Source organism: Brassica napus, chromosome A3, assembly GCF_020379485.1.
Source record: "Brassica napus cultivar Da-Ae chromosome A3, Da-Ae, whole genome shotgun sequence".
NCBI lineage: Eukaryota > Viridiplantae > Streptophyta > Magnoliopsida > Brassicales > Brassicaceae > Brassica > Brassica napus.
Genome location: NC_063436.1, coordinates 10,165,245 through 10,190,807, shown reverse-complemented (window position 1 = coordinate 10,190,807; position 25,563 = coordinate 10,165,245). Strand labels below are relative to the sequence as shown.

General features: G+C 36.5%; 5 protein-coding genes and 1 pseudogene across 6 annotated transcripts; 3 read left to right on the top strand and 3 right to left on the bottom strand.

Annotated features, from left to right (window-relative positions):
• The first annotated feature begins 1,346 nt into the window (after positions 1-1,346).
• LOC106438017 (N-terminal kinase-like protein) lies at positions 1,347-6,788 on the top strand. The gene is made up of 21 exons (XM_048775781.1): positions 1,347-1,654; positions 1,926-2,024; positions 2,338-2,489; positions 2,658-2,730; positions 2,886-3,008; positions 3,169-3,277; positions 3,365-3,444; positions 3,556-3,637; positions 3,817-3,956; positions 4,057-4,167; positions 4,257-4,373; positions 4,493-4,582; positions 4,671-4,724; positions 4,818-4,892; positions 4,973-5,048; positions 5,151-5,250; positions 5,344-5,413; positions 5,496-5,563; positions 5,654-5,766; positions 5,963-6,214; positions 6,292-6,788. Exons 1-21 carry the CDS (start codon positions 1,529-1,531, stop codon positions 6,573-6,575), a joined length of 2,394 nt encoding a protein of 797 aa, XP_048631738.1. The 5' UTR covers positions 1,347-1,528; the 3' UTR covers positions 6,576-6,788.
• LOC106438016 (pentatricopeptide repeat-containing protein At2g40720) lies at positions 5,844-9,823 on the bottom strand. Its single transcript, XM_013879049.3, has one exon. The coding sequence runs from the start codon at positions 9,334-9,336 to the stop codon at positions 6,781-6,783; it is 2,556 nt and encodes an 851-aa protein (XP_013734503.2). The 5' UTR covers positions 9,337-9,823; the 3' UTR covers positions 5,844-6,780.
• Positions 9,824-11,472: 1,649 nt separating this feature from the next.
• LOC106443570 (two-component response regulator ARR16) lies at positions 11,473-12,847 on the bottom strand. Of its 2 annotated transcripts, none has more exons than XM_013885123.3 (5): positions 12,419-12,847; positions 12,229-12,314; positions 12,034-12,111; positions 11,860-11,933; positions 11,473-11,753 (listed from the first exon to the last, which is right to left on the bottom strand). In XM_013885123.3, exons 1-5 carry the CDS (start codon positions 12,570-12,572, stop codon positions 11,657-11,659), a joined length of 489 nt encoding a protein of 162 aa, XP_013740577.1. In that variant the 5' UTR covers positions 12,573-12,847; the 3' UTR covers positions 11,473-11,656. The 2 variants fall into 2 exon arrangements, with proteins under 2 accessions (XP_013740577.1, XP_013740578.1); XM_013885124.3 differs by having other exon boundaries at positions 11,541-11,753; positions 11,860-11,930; positions 12,419-12,830.
• Positions 12,848-14,901: 2,054 nt separating this feature from the next.
• On the top strand, positions 14,902-17,271 carry LOC106438018 (pre-mRNA-splicing factor 38). The gene is made up of 6 exons (XM_013879051.3): positions 14,902-15,322; positions 15,743-15,864; positions 15,948-16,038; positions 16,110-16,230; positions 16,327-16,406; positions 16,724-17,271. Exons 1-6 carry the CDS (start codon positions 15,033-15,035, stop codon positions 17,070-17,072), a joined length of 1,053 nt encoding a protein of 350 aa, XP_013734505.2. The 5' UTR covers positions 14,902-15,032; the 3' UTR covers positions 17,073-17,271.
• Positions 17,272-18,155: 884 nt separating this feature from the next.
• Positions 18,156-20,163, top strand: LOC106438020 (annotated as a pseudogene).
• On the bottom strand, positions 19,996-22,633 carry LOC106438019. The gene is made up of 8 exons (XM_013879052.3): positions 22,290-22,633; positions 22,084-22,171; positions 21,334-21,987; positions 21,141-21,251; positions 20,919-20,981; positions 20,635-20,834; positions 20,438-20,541; positions 19,996-20,363 (listed from the first exon to the last, which is right to left on the bottom strand). Exons 1-8 carry the CDS (start codon positions 22,335-22,337, stop codon positions 20,243-20,245), a joined length of 1,389 nt encoding a protein of 462 aa, XP_013734506.2. The 5' UTR covers positions 22,338-22,633; the 3' UTR covers positions 19,996-20,242.
• Positions 22,634-25,563: the final 2,930 nt, after the last annotated feature.

Here is a 25,563-nt window from a genome sequence, read left to right as displayed (position 1 = left end):
CACTACTTATTTCAGCTTAAAATGAATTCAATTAATCGACAGGCAAAGTATGTCCAAAATTCAAGAACAAAAACCTTTTAGCCTATTCCACACAAGGAAACCACAATTATTTTGTTTTTTTCAATTAAATTGTTTGGCAAGATCCCGACCGAAGATCTAACTAGTGATAACCCATTGACCCGGTCGAGTATAGTCGACGTAGCAAGGGCTGGTTCGTGTTTTGTAACACACGGCAGCGAACTGGTAATAATATTGACCAAGTCATGGTCTTCTAAGATTTAACAAATTAATTTTAGTGTTTGTTTTTCTTTCTTCAAGATTCAATGTTACAAGATTTTCTTAGAAGTCTAGACGACGACTTGAAATTTCAAAGCTTGAAACTGTTGAACACTTTTTTCTCTAAGTGGACACAAATCAGTTAAGAAGTTTCTAAGGCGTTGAATCAAACTAAAGCTACTTTTGGTAAATTTCTTAACAACATCTATGTAGAACTAGAAGTTTATATAATCGTCAGGGCCTGAAACATGTCTTAGTCTAATTAGCACTTGATACTATTATGGATATATATCCCACATCGAGAATTTTAAGGGGACATTAAGTAATATATAAAGAGTCATAGTCAATCTACTAATCACCAATTGATTTTAAGTTGGAAGTTCATAATTAACTCGAGATACATCCAAAATATTTGAATAATCTTCAGCTATATTTGATCATGTGATTTTTAGAGTTTATCAAAGTGTACATTCAGATGTTCTGAAATAAAATAAAGAGTCAAATAAGAGGTAATTCTCTAATGTCTATAATGTATTTTAGAGGAAAAAAATTAGCTTCTGTAACTCTTTTTTTTGAAAAAGAGTAGTCATAGAAATGGATAAAGAAAAATACAAGTCATGATCTTATAAGACCAAGCAGCTTTAAAAAAGAAGATGAAAGCAACATGCTTAATTTAGCATACTCTTAAACAAGTAGAGTAGCTTTCTACAACAATTTTGTTCTAGAAGATTAGTATAAGCATGATTCTTTAGTGTTTAGTTTTCTCGATATTTATGGATTCGACTCCATACCATACATACAATTATACATTTTATGTATATCATTTTGGGTTTAAACTCATCATTCATAACACTCGTGTTAATCTTGAGTATTAATGGATATATAGATTTTAATCATTCGAAAGCCTAGAAATGCAAGATTGAAATAACGAAGCGAAAACATTTAACGGCCCAATCCATGAGCTAGTCCGGTCCGTCCACATATAAGAACCAACAGCACGGCGTCTTGTGAACAAATAAACAGCACGAACTGTAAAAACGAAACACGAAAACGGCGACAGAGTCACCCCGTCCAGGTCCGATCATAACTCCGACGAAATAAAGAGCAAAAACAAATCTACAGGGAGAGGAGATATGATTGCTGCAGCTTGAAGAAGAAGAAGAAGAATCATAAAGCAAAAAAGGAGCTTCCTTTCTTCGTTCTGATTCCATATAGATCCATCAAAAAGCACTTGGATTGAGAGGAGGAAGAGATGTTCAAGTTTTTGAAAGGAGTGGTGGGTGGATCTGGGACGGGGCTCAAGGATCTGCCTTACAACATCGGTGATCCTTACCCTTCTGCTTGGGGCTCCTGGAATCACTTTCGTGGCACCTCCAAGGTCCAATCTCCTGTTGATTGCTTTGGTCTCAGATTCCTATGCTGTGTGATGGAACTTGGGCTTTTGTTAAGTGTTACGTTTGGTATATAACGTGATTGCTTTTTCCATGTAAAGCTTTGGAGCTGTCTCTAGGAGTTAGTTCTCTTTAGTTAGACTCATGGCTAATAGAATTGTAACTCTTCTTGGTCTTGAGTTTTGGTGGATTTAGTTTTGAATGGTGTTGTTAAGTTATTTGATACAATCTCATCTCCTGTAATGTTGGTTTCTTCAGGATGATGGGTCTCCAGTTTCGATTTTTTCTCTTTCTGGGAACGATGCTCAAGATGGGCATTTGGCTGCTGGGAGAAACGGTGTCAAGCGTCTTCGTACTGTAATTTCTCATCACTCTCTCTAACATTTTCTAGGCTATGATTACTTACGGTAACTTTTCTCAAGCACTAAGAACTCTTTACTCAATCACATGAAACTCTAAATTATCAGACTAGTGAAGTTATGTGTTACCTTTTCTTTCTCTGTAATGGATATATGAAGGAAGGCACCACTGAAATTTATTATCAATTTTTCCTTACTTGCTTAAGAATTCCCAAGTTCAAAACTGACACATGCATGACATATCTAGTCGATTTCTTTATCCTCTTCTCGGTATCATCGGCATCATTCTCACCTAGTTATTCCTTTTGCAGGTGAGGCATCCAAATATACTTTCATTTCTTCACAGCACGGAGGTTGAAACTCACGATGGTTCTACTTCCAAGGTTACCATCTACATAGTCACTGAGCCTGTTATGCCGCTGTCAGATAAGATAAAGGAGCTTGGCTTGAAATCCACTCAGAGGTATGAAATCTTCTTGTGAGCATCAGAGAATAGGCCAATTATATAGTTTGCCACAGTCTTATCTGTCTTTTTCCTAATATTGGCTTTGTCATTTGACCTTATCATGCTTGACATTGTGATCTTGATCCTGTCTGAAACTTTTTTGTGATTTTGAAAACCTGCCTTTAGGGATGAATATTTTGCTTTGGGGCTACACCAGATAACTAAAGCTGTGAGCTTCCTGAACAATGACTGCAAACTTGTGAGTGTTCACTTCTTTATAACATTATACTTTTCAACTATTAAGAACATGTACTAAATTTTCTTATCATCTTGAATTTGTGATGGCAAACTTTGAATTCTCACCACATTCATGTTTTTGTCTTCTTCCTTTCTATAATTCTTTTGTCTCAACAGGTGCATGGAAATGTTTGCCTGGCTAGTGTTGTTGTGACACCAACTTTGGACTGGAAACTCCATGCTTTTGATGTCTTATCGGAGTTTGATGGGAGCAATGAATCTGCCAGTGGACCTATGCTGGTACTCTTCTTTTGCTTGTCAATTTTAACTTCATTCACTAATTTTTTATATTTGCAGTACCAAGGATCAGGTGTTAGTCCTTGTTTGTGTCCAGTATAGGAATATTCCCAGAGTTTGTTGCTGCCCTTTTATCTTTTCTAAACTTATTTTCTGGTTTCAGCCATTTGAATGGCTAGTGGGAACACAGTACAAGCCAATGGAAATGGTGAAATCTGATTGGGTTGCCATTAGAAAATCTCCACCGTGGGCCATTGATTCATGGGGCTTAGGTAAGACCTCCATTTCCATTAGCTTACTATATAACTAGCCAACTTGAGTGCAATTCTTCGTTGAAGCCATTTACTTGTTTTTTGAAGGTTGTCTTATTTATGAACTCTTCTCGGGCTCTAAGCTTGGAAAAACAGAGGAGCTACGTAACACTGTCGGCATTCCTAAGGTTTGGCTGTCATCCTAGTTTCCCCCAAAGTTTTGATGGTTTATTAGTTTGTATGACTTTATTTGCTAAGAGCTGGCTTTCATTTCAGTTTGAATGTTTCTTTTCTCACAGTCTCTGCTTCCAGATTATCAGCGACTCCTAAGTTCCATGCCTTCTCGCAGATTGAACACCTCAAAACTTCTAGAAAATGGCGGTAATCTTCCTGTCTTGGTTACAAATTTGTAGCTTACATTGTTTATTTTTAATTCTCGGCTTGTTTTTTTCTCTGTATTTTTGTTTTGACCCTCTCTGGGCTTTTGCATGTTTGTAACGGTGTTATATCTCTCAGTTATCTTTGACAATCTCTCATCTCTTGATTCTTATCATTTGCAGAGTATTTCCAAAATAAGCTGGTGGACACCATACATTTTATGGATATTCTTAACTTGAAAGACAGTGTTGAAAAGGACACTTTCTTCCGTAAACTACCAAATGTTGCTGAACAGCTTCCTCGCGAGATCGTGCTTAAGAAGGTGTGAATCTGAATTATTCGGGGTAGTAAGAAAGTAGTTTGCCTTTTGAGTATTATGATTTCACGTTTTGTTATTTGACTAAACCTTGTGGTTGATGCAGATTCTTCCTTTATTAGCCTCTTCTCTTGAATTTGGTTCAGCTGTTGCCCCTGCATTAACTGCTTTACTCAAGATGGGTTCATGGTTATCAGCTGAAGATTTCAAAGTCAAGGTTGTTCAACGTCTCTATTAAAATCCTCTAAACAACTCAATTGCATATGAATATATTTCAGTTAATTCCTGAAGTTCCTCCTCTATTAGGTGCTGCCAACAATAGTCAAGCTTTTTGCTTCCAATGATCGAGCTATTAGAGTTTCTCTTCTGCAACATGTTGATCAGTTTGGAGAATCAATGTCCGGACAAATTGTTGACGAACAAGTAAGTTTATTTTATCTTCTTTGGCCTAGAAAGTGTTTTGAGTATGGATGTTCGGCAGCAACGCAGTCTGGCTGCATGCTTTTAACATTAACACTCACTGTACTGTGTGTTTTGTAAAGGTATACCCTCATGTTGCTACTGGATTTGCGGACACATCTGCCTTTCTACGAGAGCTGACTCTTAAGTCAATGCTCGTTTTAGCTCCAAAGGTAGCTTTACTCTTGCAACTTTTTTTTTCCACAATCCAATTGTATTTGTATCTAATATTTATATATCTTTTCTTTTATGTGGCTGCAGCTTTCTCAGCGTACACTTTCTGGATCCCTCTTGAAATACCTTTCCAAATTACAGGTTTGTATCTGCCACGGTGCTACCTCAATATCTTTGACAAGTTTCTTTCCCCATATATGATTCGTTGTGGTTTAAATTTTATATTATCTTCAGGTGGATGAAGAGCCTGCAATCAGAACCAATACCACTATATTACTGGGGAATATTGCCACCTACCTAAATGAAGGGGTTAGTCTTCACTACCTTCTTTTGATTATTTTGTTACCTCTATTGTTTTTGTTTGTGCCTAATCATGAAATATATTGCAGACAAGGAAAAGAGTTTTGATTAATGCTTTTACAGTGCGTGCCTTGCGGGATACATTTCCACCAGCTCGTGGTGCAGGTATGTAGGATGTTTTTGGTTCTTTTTCATTCGGTTTGGGATGTTCCTGCTGGTATCTTGTTTCCTATCTTTCATCATCTCACTAGATTTTGCTTAACGCAGGTATTGTTGCGTTATGTGCCACTAGTACCACTTATGACGACACTGAGATAGCAACTAGGATTCTTCCAAATATTGTTGTGCTAACCATTGATCAAGACAGGTTCGTTATTTAAGTGCTTGACGTTCCTTCTTTTTGTCTAGTATCGTCACTAGGACAAAAAGTTAAGCATTTTCACTCGTTTTTCCTTAATAGCGAGGTTCGATCCAAGGCATTTCAGGCTGTAGAACAGTTTCTTCAGATACTGAAACAGAACTATGAGAAGGTAAGGAATAATAGCTCTACCGAACTCTTTCCTTGAGATGTTGGGAATGGACATAACTGAGTTTTGTTTGGTTTGTTGATAGACAAACGCTGGAGAGGCAGGAGCCACCGGAGGAGCCTCAGCTATACCTGAAACAGCTGGTCTGATCGGGTGAGTATAGTAAATGAACTATATATATATATATGAACATTGGTCAGTGTGCTTGGTATACTAACTGAACTAGTTTACTTATTCTTCTAGATGGGCTATGAGTTCTTTGACTCTCAAGGGTAAGCCATTAGATCAAGCATCTCTTGCTTCTTCTTCTTCAGCACCATCCCTAGCTTCTGCTGCCTCAAATGCGACAACCACAGGTACACCTGAGATCACTTACCATACTTTTTCTTTCAACCATGGATATATAATTTGTTGAAATGTGCAATCGCAGATATATAGTAAAAGAAACCTTCGATTATCAGATAGTTGATCACTGTGCTTATAACTAGTTAATACATTTGTCAATACTTTTTTCTTTTCCTATTTTGTTTATTTCTTGTGAATCTTCTTCAGCAACGGAGGCTCCGAGTGTCAAAGCCAGTCATCATACACGTGCCAACTCGGACTTCACAGATCAACCCGCCCCACCATCTCCAACATCAACAGATGGTTGGGGAGACATTGAGAATGACATTAACGAAGGTCATGAGAGCGACAAAGACGGTTGGGATCTCGATCCTATTGATGAACCAAAACCTGCTCCAGCTCTCTCAAACATTCAAGCAGCTCAAAAACGACCTGTGTCCCAGCCTTCTAGACCTCCAGGTACCAATCTTTAGCCTGAATCAGTTCACCTCAACACATTTTTGTTAAGCCTCCTAAAGTCATATGCTTGTGTGTAGCTACAAGCTCAAGACCAAAGGTTAGCACGGCAAAAGCAACTGCGAAATTGGAAGACGATGACTTGTGGGGATCCATAGCAGCTCCTCCACCTGCAACTACTTCAAGACCGTTGAACTTGAAGAAGTCAGTACAATCTGATGATGAAGACCCCTGGGCTGCCATTGCTGCTCCACCACCAACCACCAGAGCAAAACCTTTGTCTTCTGGTCGTGGCCGAGGAGCCAAACCTGCAGCTCCCAAACTTGGTGCCCAACGCATTAACCGAACCTCATCTGGAATGTGATGAACAGTAGAGGCGTACAATGTACATTTTTTGGAGAGCATCTCCAGATGACTCAAGCAACCAACAAATTATTTGTGATAATCATTCATTTGAATCCCCAAGAATGTCTATTTTTACTCTACACTGCCACAGAGAGTGTTTTGTGTGTGTTTCTGAGAAGTATGAATGATGTAAAGTCACCATTCTCGGAATTACATTATCTTGTTCAAGTCACCTCATCCTCATCTGTCATGTTACTCTTTAAGCTATTCAATACATTAAAGATCTCAGACGCCATTAGAGATGAAGAACCTCCTGAAAAGAAAACATGAGTGAGATTGCTCACTTCAATCCAGCTACAACCTGGATTTTTCTGCAACCCTTTCTCCTTCGTCTCTCTCAACAAGTTAGCCGCTTCTTTCTTCAATCCTGCTTCCATGTAAAGATTAATTAACTGAACATAGTTACCACCTCTTTCCGGTTCCATCCTCAGCAACTTCTCAGCGGACAATATCCCAAGCTCCAGATTATGATGAGTTCTCGACGCAGATAAGAGGCAGAGCCATATACTACTGTCTGGCTCAATAGGCATTGCTTTTATGAAACTGTAAGCTTCTTCTAAGTGACCGGCACGTCCTAGAAGATCCACCATATTTGCATAATGCTCCATTTTTGGTGCAATGCCATAGTCTTGTTTCATGATCTCAAAAATGTTTTTACCCTCCTGGACAAAACCCGAATGACTGCAGGCTGAAATCAAAGACAGGAACGTCACATCGTCTGGCGATTCTCCTGCCTTCTTCATCTCATCGAACAGACTCAATGCTCTATGACAATCTCCATGGGATCCATAACCATATATCATTAGATTCCAAGTGATCAGGCTTTTATGCTCCATTTTCCTGAAGATGTTCTCTGCATACTTGGACAACCCGCACTTTACATACATATCAATCAAAGCGTTTTTCAGGTGAGTATCTGAAGCAATGTCGAGTCTTAATGTATAACCATGTAGGCTCTTCCCTTTAAGCAAGCTTGCAGTTGATGAGATTGCAACAAGAACACTTGTGATGGATACTGAATCTGGGAAGACACCGTGATTGAGCATTAGACTGAAAAGTTCTATAGATAGTTCGGGAAGGCTGTTTCGGCTGTAGCAAGATATCATTGAGTTCCAGGCAACAATATTGTTCGTTCTCATGCTAGTGAAAACTTTGAGAGCCGTTTCAGGTAATCCACACTTGGAATACAGATCGATAAAGGAGCTGCCAACAAAAACATCCAGCACTAGACCAGTTTTAATCATTCCACCATGAACTTGGAGGCCAAGAGTAAGAGCCTCTGATCCGGCGCATGCGTTTATAACACTGGTCATAATATCAGAATCAGGTTTTAACCTATCATCGTCATCATCTTTCATGGACCCAAAAACTCTCAGAGCCTCTTCGAATTTCCCATTCTTGCAAAGTCCTGAGATTAGGGAGCCCCACGCAATCACATCTTTCTCTTCCATTAACTTGAAGATTAAATAGGCATCAGTATCACATCCGCTTTTAGAGTACAGAGTGAGTAAAGCACTCTCTATTGCAGGCGTGCTTTGTATTGGTCTCTTAAACAGATCCGCATGGACTGATTTGCCAAAGTCATAAAACCCTAACATGCTGCAACAGGATATAACATTTGACAAGGTAAAAGAATCAGGCAAGACACGATCCTCTCTCATCAAACTGAACAACTCCAAAGCACTGTGTCCATAACCATTCTCTGCATAAGCTGCAACCATCGCGTTCCATATTTCAAGTCTCTTATCCAAAACGCAACTGAACACAGTTTCTGCCTCACCAACCATACAACACTTTGAATACATTAACAGCAGAGAAGTACAAACATAAGGGTCATTGTCAAGTCCCATCTTCACCACGTCGCAATGTATCTGTCTACCAAAAACAAAATTCTCACTTCTACCACATGCACCAAGAACCCCAGTGAAAGAAGTGGAAACAAGCTTGACACTGTTACTCTTAGCCAGCACATACAACTCCAAGCTACATTCACTGCTCCCACTATCACCAAACCCAACAATCATCACATTCCACAGAACAACATTCGACTTATCCTCAACCTCCAAAAACACACGCCACGCGTATGTCCCTAACCCAAACTTGAAATACATATCAATCAAAGCAGTTTTCAAGAACGAATCATCACCTAAAGAGTTCCTCACCATATACCCATGAACCTGTTTTCCCTCTCTCCTCCTAAAGTCTCCTCCTTTACACAAAATGGACAACGAGAACGCATCAGGTCTCACACCCACCACCACCATTCGACGAAACAGATCAAACCCATCCTTAAATCTACGGAATTTGAAGTACCCATCAAGCAAAGAGTTCCAAACCGTGACATCTCCACACCGAGACAAACCGTCGAACACTTGGACGGCATTATTTAAAGATCCACACTTTACGTACATATTGACAAGCGAAGTCGCAACGAAAGGGTCTTGTCGCAAACCCAACACGATGATTGAAGCGTGAATGGTTTTTCCGTATCCGAGGTTTTGAAGAGAAGAGCAAGCTTTGAGGAGAGAAGGGAACGTGAAGACGGAAGTCCACAGTGGAGAGGAGTTGTCATGGTTAGTGTATAGATGCAGAGCTTGTAGATACTCTGCTCTCTGAACTAAGGCTCTGATTCTGGAACTGAGAGAAGCTGGCGAAGTGTAGGATTCAGCTAAAGAAGAGATTGTACGACGGATGTGAACGTCGTGAAGCTTGAAACGCATATCTGCATCGCCGTCGTTAGCTTCCCGATGGTTCAGCGCAAAACCCGGTTTAACCGATTTTGACTTCCAGTACCAAAGTCAATGGATAAGTACGCATCTGTTGTTGTTAACTTAAAACTTTGAACACACAAATATTATATAGTCTAAAAAATCCCCTAGACAATATTGAGAACATTATTTATGAAATGATTTAACACATGTCATCTCTACAATTATTTTTACCAAAAAAATGTAACATGATATACTAGAATTGGTAACATGACTTATAGTTAAATGTGATATGACATACTACATTTATTTTTAAATTTTATTTTTGGTAACTTTTAATAATATGGTAATAACTCGTATCATCATTAAAATAAATCTATTAAAATATGTCATTAGATAATATGATAATAGAAATATGAAATATCGTAAATTTTTTGAAATATTATTTAAGTATATTTTATAATTATACAATTTTTATTATTAACAAGATTTTGAAATGTTATACAATTTTGATATCTACATATTTTAGAAATAATGTTTGGTTTTATATTTTGATAATTATAAAAAATAATATCAATTTTATTTTATTTTATACAAGTTAATTTAATATATCTTAACCAAAATAAATAAATAAAAATATATCTAAATTATGATTTTAAATATAAATTAAATATAATTTTAAATAAATTAAATTATTAATTTTATATTTAACTAAATTAGTATTTATATTAAAATATTGGTTTAAAATAGTAAAATCTAAAACATTAACAAATTTTATTTTTAAATTTAAAATTTTATTGTTGCACATGGTGCAGGAAAACACCTATTTGTTTATTAAAATTAATGATTTGTGTTTAAAATGACAGAGAATATGATAAATGAGTAAAATTACTTTTCAAATAAGAGTATAGATATATAAATATGAATGTACATTTTTATTATTTATTTATATAAAGTTCAATTTTCTAATAAATTTGTATTTTATATTAATTTGTATAAATGATAATAGATTGCAAAGAGATTCAGTTTCATAATTTTCTTGTACAAGCACTAATAAAAACTTTCAACTGCTGAATATATATTTTTTTTTAAATTAGTTTAGATCACATTTTCTTCGGTTCATATCGAATCGATTTGATTTGACCACTTCTAAACCTATACTAGGTTGAGATTCAGATTTCAAATCGTGTAGATTAGTTAGGTCAGAGTTTGGTAAACATTTAATTCCACAATTCATTATTCAAATCTTTTTGGATACGTATCAGCTCGATAATCTCATCTAATTCCCACCTAGCTTTAACTTTTTTTTTGATAGAATTATTGAAAATTGACTACCACTATTAGCTATTTTTTTAACACTTAGATAACAATTACATGTCATATAATTTTTCATTTTATTAGATATTATGATAAACAACCTGCAACATATACTATTGATGAACAACTCCATGATAGTAATTCTACGATTAAGCTCTTTTTAGATCCACAAACTATTGTTCGACATTCTCGATTAATATATTCTCTCCGCAGCAAACAACCAATCTATAGTACTTTAGAACCTTTGATAATTCGAATCTCATACCTAGACGTAGAATCATTTAACCTTAACTATTAGGCAACAATACTTCCACATATTAGGTAACTTCTACCGTATATTAGCGGCATGATTTGCTATATTATAAAATATATCATGATTATAGTTACTATAATACAAGTCTAGAAATCGTGCGATGCATACGCAACAAAAGAAAAAAAAACTTGGTTGGTCGGAGCTGGATCAGCTTCCGTCTAAAAGTAATAAGAATTGATACAATAAAGGAAGGACACATGTAATAAGAATCTCGTGTTCGGAATTTCGATAGTTCTGTTTCAAACAGAAACCTAGACCTTTCTTGCAGCACAATACTCCACAGATTCTTACCTCACGCAGTGTCGCAGATTTGATGTGGAATCAGAACGATGAAAATCTTGCGCAAAATTGGCAGCAAAAGAAGAAGAAAAGAGAGAAAAATAAGGAAGAGAATCAGTGTTGTTATTGTTGCGTGTGGTGTACGTTTTCAATGGTTAGAGGAACAAAGAGATGTTTCTTCATCTCTTGTTATCCATTTATTCGTTGCTTAGGGTTTGAAGAGAGAAGACATCGTCACATCTTCATAACCATAATCGTTTTCTTATATCCCTTTCACTTCTTTTTTGTGTGTAGCTTAAGATTGCTATTTTGAAAACATTATTTGATTTTCAGAAGACACAAAAAAACATGTAACACTATCAAATAAGGAATCAAGATAATGAAATTTTTTTACGGTTAGGGCTACATAATGGTCTCTCATGTTCAGCTTCTGCAATTCATGAGATGACATTTAAGTTTCTCAACATCCGATAGTTTCAGTGGCTTCTGCATAAACATTTGAGCTCCACTAGCTAAACATCTGCATTTAAGAGACCAAAAACAGAACACAAGATGGTCTTATAGTTAGTTACTTCCATAGGAAGAAAACAGAGACAAGGTCTTAATTAGATCTCTATTATTCTTACTTGTTGATTCGAGTAGGAATGTTCTCTGATGACATTATCACAACAGGGACCTCTTTCAGATTTGATGACTCCTGCTATAGAAACACATGAGATAATTTGTTAAAATTGAACTAATTAAACCGATAAAACATGTGATTCTTGATTCCAAGAAGTAGTTGTTATAGTTGTTATTACCTTCACTTTCTTGAGTAGCTCGAAGCCTGTCATCCCTGGCATGCAATAGTCTGTGATGATTAGATTCACCTTCAAATCCTGGAGAAAAAAAATACATTTTTGAGTTTTCTTCATAGATTTGTCAGAATCAATATCATGATTTTCGCTCCTACAAGATGTGTCAAGGGGAAAAAAAAACCCATAGATCTTGCTTACATTATTGGTCAGTGCATCAATATGCTGATCTTGATCTCCCAAACCCAAATACTCCAATGCTCTAATGGCATTCTCTGCTGTTGTAACTACAATAATATCACATTTCATAAAAGAATTAATGCCAAAATATATACAAAATACAAAATAAATTAAAATCAGAAAAAATAGGAAGGTGAGAAAAGAATGGAACCTTTGCAAGAGGAGATCTTGAGCAACTTCTCTACAAGTTTACGGTCAATAAGATTATCATCCACGGCCAAAACATGAAGCTCTTCATGACCATGATGATGGTGATGATCATCATAACCCACCTCCATTAAAGATGAACAAGAACCACTATTCATCTCGTTTATTCCTTAGATGTCAAGTAACTGAGAAAGAAAACAACTTGACAATAAGCTAAGAAGCAAGACTGGCTCTAGCATTAATACAGGCACCCTTCAGGACATATAGCTTTCAATTTTCCACCACCTCTAATAAAAACAAATTCAAAAATCAAAAAGACAAGGATACATATAGAAAGAAAGTGACAGATTCAGAAAGTGTTGTGGAGTCATGTGAATCTGGTGATGGTATTTATGATGGTTTCTTCTATTATTATTATTATCACCAACTATTTAATTCCTCATAATTAAAAAGAAAAAGAGCATGGCGAAGAGATTGCATCAAAGAATATCACGGATATCTCGTGATATCTTATTTTTAGGGGTTATAGTTTCAGTATCAGTCATTATACATATAAAGTTGCACGTATTTGTCTTTTGTATGTAGTTACTTGTTAGGTCATGTTCATGGAATCGTGTGTGGGGTTCTTTGTTTTCTAGAGGACCACTTTGAATTATTGCATAATACAAAAATGTAGATAGTGAGATACATTTTGTATAGAACTAAGTTATATGATGATATGAAAAGAGATTTATTAGGTTTCAATCCTCTGTAATAAATCAAGAACCGATTTGATATGATTTTGTTTTCCTGACAAGTAGAAAGATTTTGCGTGTGTTCAATTTGTGTGTTGGATATGGAAGACTGATTCTTTTCGGAAACTGAATAAAGAAACTTATCTGGGTCAGTGACAGTCGTACGGATCTGCTGAGGATCTTATAAGTAGATAAGATATATCTTTTCGATATTAATATACAACTTTTTATTTTATTTTTCCCTTTTCCGGTCAAATCCTTTGAAACTGAAACAGATGAAAGCAGAAAATATAATAATCATTTTAGTTGCAAATGGATCATCATTCTCTTGTATAGATAGAGGATAGATCTCCATGTCTATAAGTCTTTTTCCCTTTCTTGTAAGATTATCTAAGAATCACAGTAATAGAAAATATGTTTCATATATTTGAAGTAATGCAAGTTATAGTGTGAACCGTTCTTAATACCCACTTTAAAATTCCCATAACAGAATAATCTAGTTTTCATAATGTAAGATACATTAGCGAAGGAAACTAAATTGGTTTTTGTCAATATATTTTCAAAACCGGATAGGTAACTGAACAAAAAAATACTTTGGATAATGAGTAAATATAGTTCGACCAAGTTTAATTTAGTTCATTTGGATTTAAAACATAGAATAAAACTAGAATTAACTGTGTGATAAAAAATAACAGAAATAAATACTATTTTTGGATGGTTCCTAATTTAAATATTTAAACTGAACTGATAATTATTAGAGGCAATTCATACCAAATTTCCTTTAATTGTAAAATATATTTGGGAAAATTGTTTTTTTAGAGCAAAAAATGGTAATTATGTTCCTTTATACTAATCTATACTAGTTTATGTCCCATTAGACTATTTTTTTTCAAAATGGCAGTAATGCCCTTAAATTGTAATTTTTTATTCCTTTTTGTTTTTTTATTTTTTTTTAAAAAAATTGATTTTATTTTTCAAAATATAAAAGTGAATATTCCCAAATATTTTGTTTCCATATTTTTAGGAACTGATTTATTATCCGTAGAATACAACTAATATGTAGAAATCGGTTTCTACAGTTTTTTAGAATTATAGTAATGTTTAGATTTTGATTTCTACATGTTTTAGATTTATAGTAAATCTGTAGAAGTCGGTTTCTACGTGTTTTAGATTTATATTAATGTGTAGATTTTGATTTCTAAAGATTTTAGAACGATAGGTTAAGCGCGGAATGTGTATTCTAAATATTTTTAGAATACTCCTATTTACGTAGATCACGTATTCTAAACATTGTAGATTCAATGAAAAAAGTGGATTTCGTTTTCTACTTCGTAGAATGTCATTTCTACTTTATTTAGAACATAATATGAAATTTATAATTTTAACTTTTTTAAAACTGAAAAAAATATCACTAAGTTCATATAGGTATTTTATCAAAAGTTACTATTTTCAATTTTTTTTTGTTTGTAAAACTATTTATTAAATTTATTTTCAAAAATATTAAAGGGTGTTATAAGAAAATATGAAACAAAATATAGATTAGTCTAAAGGGACATAGTTACCATTTTTTTGCTCTAAAAAAACAGTTTTACCAATATATTTTAAACATTTTCACCCGAACGGATCCGAACTAAATTGAATATTCTCAAATGTTGCAGAAATAATGACCTTAATGGACGTCCAACTAACGGCGTCACCTCAGTTTCCAATAGGCATATTAATCTCTTCTCGATATGGGCCTACTAATTAAATCAAGGCCCATTAATATCAAAAGCCGACCTTTCGAATATATCTCTCTCCGAAGCCACCCCTAGTGTTGAAACATCGTCTTCTAATCATAGCTATTCCGGCGAGTAGGCGGTTCCTGGGTTTCTCCCTGTGACCATGGCGAACCGGACGGATCCGTTGGCGAAGAACATAAGAGGGACGAACCCTCAGAATCTGGTGGAGAAGATCGTGCGGACGAAAATCTACAATCACACTTTCTGGAAGGAGCAGTGCTTCGGCCTCACGGCGGAGACTCTTGTAGATAAGGCTATGGAGCTCGACCACGTTGGCGGGACCTTCGGTGGTAACCGCAAGCCCACTCCTTTCCTTTGCCTGATACTGAAGATGCTGCAGATCCAGCCTGAGAAAGAGATCGTCGTGGAGTTCATCAAGAACGATGATTACAAGTATGCTTTCTTAGCCAAAGCTCTTGTCTTTTGCTTTGGGTGTTTTAAAGGTTGATTCTTGAGAGGATTACAAGTATGGTTTCTAACTAAAGTCTTGTGTGTTTGATACTGCAATTAGCCTAGTCTTAGCTGATGCTCAAGCATATATGTATGTTTGGCTAGCTTTAGATTCATGCGCCTTAGGATTATCAAGCTTGTGTTTGGGTGTTGTAAAGGTTGATTCTTGAGAAGGTTTGACTCTCTTGTGTGTTTCTGCAGATATGTTCGTATTCTAGGTGCATTTAGTCTGGTATTAGTTGTTTCTCAAGCATATGTATGTTTGGCTAGCTTTAGCTTCATGCGCCTTAGGATTATCAAGCTTGTTTTTGGGTGTTGTAAAGGTTGATTCTTGAGAAGATTTAACTCTTTGTGTTTGTGCAGGTATGTTCGTATTCTAGGTGCGTTTTATCTACGTCTCACTGGGTCTGATGTTGATGTCTATCGCTACCTCGAGCCTCTCTACAATGACTACCGTAAAGTGAGGCAGAAGCTATCTGATGGGAGTAAGTTTCGTTTTCATTCAATGAAGTTAAAACCTTTGATTGGTTTGTTCACTAACGAGGTTTATCTCCTTGGGTTTGATCAGGGTTTTCGTTGACACATGTGGACGAAGTCATTGAGGAGCTTTTAACCAAGGACTATTCGTGTGATATCGCAATGCCACGCTTGAAGAAAAGGTTTGTTCTTTTGCTATACAAGTATATAGCTTAATGTTAGATTTTTGGTTAATCTGTTGCTGTGATGATAGGTGGACGCTTGAACAGAATGGTTTGTTAGAGCCGAGGAAGAGTGTTTTGGAAGACGACTTTGAAGAAGAAGAGGAAAAAGAGGAGAATGAAGGGATTGCTGACGGATCTGAAGATGAGAAGGTCGTTGCTTTAACTCTTCAATAGTTTGTATTTGTTCTCATTTTAGCTTCTGTTTAGCAATTCTTATGTTGATACCATCTTCCTCCTCGTTTACAGGATCATCACCGTAGGAGTCCTGAAAGAGAAAGAGAAAGGGACAGAGACAGGGAAAGGAGACGTGATAGTCATAGGCACAGGTATCTGAATCCTTGCCCTTACCATTCTATATGTTCTTGTGATATGTTTGTGGAAGCTGTTTTGTTCTAGCTAATGCTCACGCATCATGTCTAGTATTCTCTCTTTTGAATGTCTGTTTCCTCTATGGCATCTCAAGCCATCAGCGGCTTCATACAGCTTCCGAAATTGAAATTGTAGAGATCCCAACAGGTTTTACTGTACTGACAGTGTACAGTAAGAAGTATGATGGATCAAACATTCTTACACTAGCTTACCTCATTGTGTTTGTATTTATTATATGCCATTATCATTGATGTTGACACCTTATCGTTGGCAGGGACCGTGATTATGATAGAGACTATGACATGGACCGAGACTACGACAGAGACTATGAAAGGGAACGTGGGCGTGGTCGAGACCGGGATAGGGAGAGAGATAGAGATCACTATAGGGACCGAGACAGGGAGAGGGAACGAGGCAGAGACAGAGAAAGAGAGAGGGCAAGGAGGAGAAGTAGAAGCAGGGGTAGGGATCGTAAGAGACATGAGAGTGATGATAGGGAGGAACCTAAGAAGAAGAAGGAGAAGAAAGAGAAGATGAAGGAAGATGGAACAGATCATCCGGATCCTGAGATTGCAGAAGCTAATAGACTCAGAGCATCTCTGGGACTGAAACCATTGAAATAAACCGAAGAACAACCTGTCAAACCGGGACATGGTTCATGTATCCGGTTACTGCTACATCCTATTTCTGTTATGTAAGGAGGTTGTGAGTGTTTTCGCAATTATAGAATCTTTGATGTAGTCTTGATGAACAAAACGGAGTGTTCAGGATATTGTTTGCTCTAAACCGGATTATTCGCAATATATTCTGATTTTGTCATAATATCTTGTTTAAACCGGATGCTTAACCGGTATATGGCAGTATCACATGGCAGTATCACTTACAGTCAAAGTAGGCAACTTAGGCATGGCCGATCCGGACCAGGGTAATCCAGGTTCAGTTTATTTAAAGCTCATTCCAATATTATATATGTTTCGATCGCGATTTTTGGCTAATAATATTTTGGGAATTCTAATATATTTTATAATTTTGTGTAAGACACATTTAAAATACTTTTTTTTTTAACTCAACATCATACTTTCCATCAGCCAATTACATAGTTTTCCAGTGTAACAAAATACAACTTGGGGACATAATTCAAAAAAGAAAAAAACCTCATTTGCTATCTTGTCTGCCACCTTGTTACCATTTCTACGATAAAACACCACTTTGAGCTCCGGATTTGCCTTCAACACATGGACTATGTCCTGTAACAAGGGTTGTAGAATAGGCCAGACCTCCTCTTCCCCACGAATCATCTTGCTCAGTACCAGAGAGTCTGTCTCAATGGCTGTACACATGTGTGGAACGGCTTTTGCACCCGCCCACAGCAGTCTACCAGTCAGAATCTAAATACTTTTAGATATTGAAACTAAATATTTAAGATCTTTAAGTTTTTAATATTTATTTTGATAGTAAGATGAATCTTCAAATAGAGTTTTACAGACTTTTTTGAGATATTTGGATTTTGTAATTGTTTGAATTTGCATAATAATATTGTGGATTCAAATATAATTTTACAATTTAAATCGGTACAAATTTATGTTTCCCGGTTTGGATTTGGTTTTGGATCTCGGATTTTAGCTTTTTCCAAGGCTTAAGCCACAGTGCCCATGAAATCGAATGGGACCCACAAGAAACTTTGCGGGTAAAATGATACGGTTACATAATAATCATTAACCATGACGACGCGCGTGCTTCTCTTGTCCCTCCCACGTCGTCGTTTTATAACTCTCCCCGTGCTCTTCGTACCTTCACTCTCTCAGCTTCCCCTCCGTCTCCACAAGCTTCCGAATTCTCCGGCGGAGAAGCAATGTCCGTGAACGACGGCCTCGATCCTCGGTTCCTATACCATGTCGAAGACGAATCCCTGAGATTCCGCGTCGGAGAGTCCGGTCCCAAGAGCAGCAGGGAGCTCGATCATCGTCGTTTCGAAACATCTAGTTTCCGGCAAGGTTTCTGCGGAAACGAGAAGGATGAAATGAGATACTCCAATGGAGATGAGGACGTTTGTATTCGAAGAGGCAGCTCTCTAGTTCAGCCTGGTATTGATTCTTGTAGCTCAATACCTGCAGAAACCAACAGAGGAAGTAAAGATCTAGGTATATACTAGCTAGTTCACCACGATTGTTGAATCTCTCAGTAGCTAATTCTTGGTTTTACTCAGGTTCAGCTGGTTGGGAACTGGTTGTGAGAGAGGACGAGGAGGAGGATAAAGCATCTCTGGATTGCCGTAAGGTGATGATGAGTAATGATAGTTCCAGCCAATGTAACGCGCAGGCAAAGCGAGATTTTGCTTCTGTGGAGAAGGAGAGAGGCACTAGTGTCAGCTCTTGGGAGTCTCTCAAGTCCATCCTCTCTGATCCTGTCACGTAAGTAAAGGTTTTTTTTAGCATGCATCACCTTTAGGTTTGAAAGTGTAGGTCTTTTCCACATTCTCAAGGATGGTTTAGTTATATGTTGTACTTTGCTTTTGATAGCGGAGCGTTGATGAGTGATGCTACAATACTGCCTTGTGGGCATTCTTTCGGAGCCGGAGGGTTAAAAGAAGTTAAAAGAATGGTAAATGAGTTCTCAACCAATCCGTTGAAGATTTCTTGTTGAGTCATTACTAATCAGATATTTGTTGTCAGAAAGCATGTTTCACTTGTTCCCAGCCTACTTCAGAAGGATCAGAAAAGCCAAATCTTTGTGAGTTTAAGGACCTTCCTAGCTTCAGCTAAAGACTCACATATCTCTTTAGGAGGAGCTTCTTTTTTTTTCTGATCATCAAGTTTATTGGTTTGTTCAGCTCTACGAATTGTAGTTCATGCTTTCCGCCAAGAAGAAGAATTAGATCATGTTCACTCGTTGAAGCGAAGGAAAGAAAGGCCGGATCAGGTTTGTGTTTCTTTTACTTATGTAAAACCGTGTAATCTCATTTACAGTGCGAAGCCAGATAAGCAGAGTTTTTTTCTTCTGATCTGCAGCACAAGAGAACTTTCTGTGTTCCAAACATCACAGATACTCCTAAGAGCAGTAGTAGAGGCATTCAGTGCCCTTTCTCCATTGGAGATCGAATCATCATAGAGGTCTCTGATTATCTTCCACCATACCTGAATTACATAATCTAGAATATGCTACTTTCATGTTTTTAACAAACGAAAATTTCTATGGCTCAGGGAAACAAAAGGACACCTCCACGGTTTGTGGGACGCAAGGCTGTGATAATGACACATTGCTTAAATGGATGGTTAAGTCGTTTTCCTCTTGCTATAAACTTTGCACTCATTTTATCCATTAGATTTTAAAGCTCTTGGAACAAATATGGGTTTCAATTTCAGGTATGTTGTGAAGACAGTGGACAATGCAGAGTCTATTAAGCTGCAACATTGCTCACTTGCCAAGATTCCAGACAACTCACCTTCTGAGGTAACAGTGGCCGAAATGGCGCCGTCTTGGCTGTCTAGCTCATAGCAAACCAGAATATGTAATTCTTCTTAGTGTTTCATTATGAAGTAAAGCAACGAGACAACAAATCTCTTTATTAAGTCGTGTGTTTTTTATTCAAAGGAAACTTTGCTCTCTTAGAAGAGACATGCGTATTGAAGCAAATGCCAACTTTGTAGCATTCATAACAACAAATGTCTTCTAATGTTACATATACGACTGACAAAAACTGTCAATCCCGTGTTATTTACACTACATATGGTAACCAACACAAAAGACAATAGGCTGTGGGATTAGCCGTGGTCGAGTCGTACTAGTCTTCAGATTAGGAACTAGTAGCCGGCGGCTTCATCATGGACAGAAGAAAACTGCAGGTTGAAAAAATAGAAGCTGCAGCCGCCTGAACCGCCATACTAGTCTCCACACTGCTACCATCTTTCCCAAAACTGCATCAAGAAAATTGGTTAGACCGGTCTTTCTTTTATGCTTCTACGATACTGTTTGGTCTGAACTTACTCACCTTGAATCTGATGACTGAGAACTGAAAGGCGAGTACTCATCCATTTGTCGTAGACCTTCGTTGCATCGTGACTGCATCTCCTTCACTTGGTTTAATGACTGTTCCTGCGAATTTCAAAAAAAAAAAAACATGGCTTCAAGCTTAAGAACCACGGGTATAATCATTCTTTGCTTGAAAGTCAGTGGATATGTACGCACCAGATCTTTCTCTTCATCCAAAAGAGCTTTCTTAATCTGATCAAATTTTGCAGACCACTTAATATGATGCGTCTCCGTTGCTGCTTTATCAGAAGTAACATCACCAGAGACATTTGTAGAAGAAGACTCTTTTGATGAAACGAGAAGTGGTAACTCGGCCGTCAAGATATTATGAACTCTGTTCTTACTTTCCTGCACAGCTGCAACAACATCATAACATCTCACTCAGATAATTAAAAACTCAATGAACCAGAGAAGCCCCTGTCCGTAAAACACACACACACCTGCAAGCCGTCCACTGAGGTCTTGGTGAAGAAAGTCCAACCATTGAGAAGCTACGCTAGCAGCTAAAAAGAAACAAACGTTTTTTCCTTTTTAAGCATTTCTTTCTGCAATAGATTAATCATCATGCACCAGTACTAACACATGTTCCACAACAAGACTTGGCCATTTACTACTTCAGACATTAGAAAGAACAATGAATAGGTATACTAAAAGGCACTAACCTTGAACAGCAAGAGACGTCGCTTGTTCCGGGGTTGTAAAGGAGTTGGCATGATCAGATGCCCCAGAAGATGGTAACTTAAACGCTAATGCCTTATCTTCTCTGACTGAACCTGGATAAACGAGAGAGTGATCAAAGTCTGAATTGACTAACATTGACATCTTAATGGATTAAAATGGGAATGATATAGATACCTCTTACATTCAAATCAGTATTTCTTTCCCCATCATGAGTCGCATTTCTAATCAACGCTTCAATAATTGAACAGACCTGCTTCTTGCTCCTGACATGGTTAATGATCCCAGGGTTCAGCTCCGTCAGCAATCCACTTGGCGCAGTAACATTCGAGAACCTATCTACCTGCTGCTGTTCCTTCCTAGGAGCTTCGTTTCTCTTCTTTACAGAATCGCCTCGTCTCTTATTCTTCTGCTGCTTTTGCGCAGGTACTTCAACAGGAGTAGTTGGTGCTGCAGAGCTCGGTGCTGACACTCCACCCAAAGGTCCAGAGAGAAAACCGTTCCGCTTCATTTCCATCCACCGCCGCATCGAATCTGACTTTTCCAGTGAACCCTCTGAAACCGAAGGATCTCGTGGACTAATAACAACAACGGATTCAGAAACATCCCTCGGTTTCAAAAGGCTGCTATTTTTAGAAACAGCATCAACTTGTCCTCCTCGTTGTGACTCGCATTTACTATCATCTTTAGAAGCCTGTTTTCCAGAATTAGCAACCAATCTATTATCATCTTTAGCTGAAACATCCTTTTCCCTCACTACTACCCTTGCTAAACCTTCAGCAGCAGGAGCCACAACCACTTCAGACATCTGTCCACTACTAATTTTAGTATCTGTAGCATAAACATAGAAACAGTAGGAACCTTTTTCAACAACCCATGTGATAACTCAGTGAAAAGATAGTTTCTAAATCTGAATTCGAGCATTACCAGAATCCAGATCTCGCACTTTAGCACGTTTAGACCCTAATTCATCTCTCTCTTCTAAACCATCTCCGACACGCTTCTGTCCCGAAAGCTACAAAATTGATAACACCCCAGAAACAAAGAACACAAACCCATAAGCAAATTGTAATAAAAGCAAACTTCGATGAAACATAGAAAAGTCATCGGGAAAGCTTAGAAAAGAAGCAAACCGGAGAAATCGATGCCGGTTCAGACAAAACCCCTCTCTTTTCATCCATTTCCACACCAGAAAGATATCGACTTTCGAGAAACCCAGATGCCCAATTGCGCAGACCGAGTCCAAATAGGGAGATTTGGGAAGAAGAGCAGAAGAAGCGCCCAGAGAAGTGAAGATTCGAAGAAATGATTTCAGGGTTTAGGATCCGGGTGCTGAGTGAGTGAGATTCAGATGGTAGAAGGAAGAGAAATAGATTTTGAATTCAAATTGAGAAGTGAAAAAGGATTAAGTTATAAAGGGAGAGCTTCCTCGCGTTTTCCGCCGCTTATCTTCTACCCTTTTATATTCTCCATCACATCCCCCAAGTTAGGGCTCTTTAGCAAAATAATATAAAGTGCTACCCAAACGACGTAGTTCGGAGCATGTACCGGTTTTAAAAACCAGACCGAACTTTAATTTGGGAACCGATTTTAACCAATCCAGCTGAATTTTCAAGTTTTAATTTTATTTTTATTAAATAAACATAAATGTAAATCTATATAATTTTCCTATTAATATTATGATAAATACAATTTAATTAAATATTTTTTTGAGATTATATAATTAAATATTTAAAATGATGAATAAAGAAAGTTACATGTAATTTAAATTGAAAAAAATCTATTACTTAAAATAAAGATTTGTTTTTTAATCAAAACTGGAAACATATAACAAATGTCAATTTTAAGTTTAATTCTGAAATTTGTGAAAAACTAGTTTTGGCAGTAAATCAGGTAATTTATTTTGGTTAATTTTTTTGAGGGGAAACTGTTTTTTTAAATCACATATATTATCCTTATGGGATAATCTCAACATATAATTGTTCCATTAGACAAATGATATGCAAAACCCAATAGTGCCCTTCGAAAATACAATTAACAAACTAATTATGAAAATATTAAAATATATAATATAAAAATAAACTAATTAAAATAAAATAAAAACATAAGAAATCTCCAAATCATATATATATATATATATATTAAACCTAATTTCTTTGGTTTCTCGTTATCGCCGCCTCTATCTCTCTCGAGAACCTCTCTTTCTCGTGGGGCGACAACGACTCCAACTGAAATCAACTATAATCTAGCGTGAATCTCTTCTTCTTCAACTCTACTCCGGGTAAATCTCTTTATTTTCAGCCTAATATATTTTTCTCCCGTCTAAATCATGTAACATCGACTCTTCTCCTTTCGTATTTTATTTTCATGTTTGATAATCTCTTTGTCGGTTCTTCTATGTCCTAGCTATAGTGTTTTGGTAATCTCCCACAATTTCATTTTCATTCTCTTCACGTTGTTCAATCGTAGTTATCTCTGTGAAAATCAAATTGATTCGTATTTATTAAATGTGTTTTGTCGTTACCATTCGAGTTTGTGAAAAATATTGATTTTCTTTTGAGATTGTGTTTTGTTGTTACCATACGGGTTTGTGAAAAGATTTTGTGAAAATATTTGTTAATTTTGGCTTTGTGTCTTATTTGTTTTCTTGTGTATGCGTTATAAACTATGAAGAGATTGGTCATAATTGGTTTGTTCTTGTATTTTGTTTTCTTATGTGGTTATTGGTTATTCTTGGTATCAGTTATTAGTTATTGTTGTCATTAAAACTAATGTCAATTATTTGGATTTTCTTGCCTAGCTTTATAGGTTACACACAATCGAATTGACTGATTCTTTTTTAAAAAAATCCAATTGTCTTCCCTAGTTTTATAGATTCTTTTTTTAAGTTCGCGATTGTTTGCAATGATCACTATTGAACATCTTGATATATTCATCAACTAAATATATAGATAACTCAAATCCAAATAGACATCAGTTTCTTCGAAACCATAATCCCCTAAAACCATTTCTTGAATTCTTCTAAAGTAGATCTCAATTCCAAGCGAGTAACCTTTCACTTTTCCCTTCTTCCACGGAGAATCTCCATCTTGTAGCTGAACCCAATTCCCATACATCACATGAGGCATAGATATGCATCATGTGATACATCATGTGATGATCACTTTTGAACATGCTGATGTATTCATCAACTCAATAGGTAGATAACTCAACTCCTAATCGACATCAGTTTCTTCGAAACCAAAATACCCTAAAACCATTTTCTATAACTCTTCTAAAGTAGATCTCAATTCCAAACGAATGACCTTCCCTTTTTCCCTTCATCCACACAGAATCTCCATCTTGTAGCTAATCGACATCAGTTTCTTCGAAACCAAAATCTCCTAAAACCATTTTCTATAGCTCTTCTAACGTAGATCTCAATTCCAAGTGAATAACCTTTCCCTTTTTCCCTTCATCCACCGAGAATCTCCATCTTGTAGTTGTACCCAATTCCCATACATCACATGAGGCATAGATATGCATCATGTGATGATCTCTTTTGAACATGTTGATGTATTCATCAACTCAATAGGTAGATAATCAACTCCTAATCGACATCAGTTTCTTTGAAACCAAAATTCCCTAAAACCATTTTCTATAACTCTTCTAAAGTAGATCTCAATTCCAAGCGAATAAACGTTCTCTTTTTCCTTCATCCACGGAGAATCTCCATCGAATTTCCAACTTGTAGCTGCACCTAATTCACATACAACACATGAGGCATAGATATGCATCTTGTGATGATCGCTATTGAACATCCTGATGTATTCGGCAACTCAATAGATAGATAAATCAACTCTTAATCGACATCAATTCCTTCGAAACCAATATTCCCTAAAACCATTTTCTGTAATTCTCTTAAAGTGGATCTTAATTAAAAAGCGAGTAATTTTCCCCATCTCTCTTCATCGATGGAAAATTTCCTTTTTGATTATACATAACACAAGCATATATATACATCATGGAAATTTTTTTGTGAAAATCAAGAGAAAACATAGGTGTTTGAAGAAGAAAGGCTAATACGTGTTTTTTTTTGTTTTTTTGGTAAACGAAATCAATTTTTTCGAATATAAAAACAAAGTATTTGTAAATATTTTCATAATTGCACTTTCCATATTTTTGCAAATTTGTTTATGATTATCCATAGAATACACATCCTACTATATGTACAAACAAGACAACATGTTTGATATCTATTTCTACAGATATTAGATTTTTGAGTCGTTTGTAGATTGTTTATTCTACAAAATTTAAAGTGATAGGTTAACCGAAAATGTGCATTCCAAAAATATTAGATAATTTTATTTATGTGGATTACGTATTCTAATCAAAGTATATTCACTAATAAAATGTGGATTTCTATTT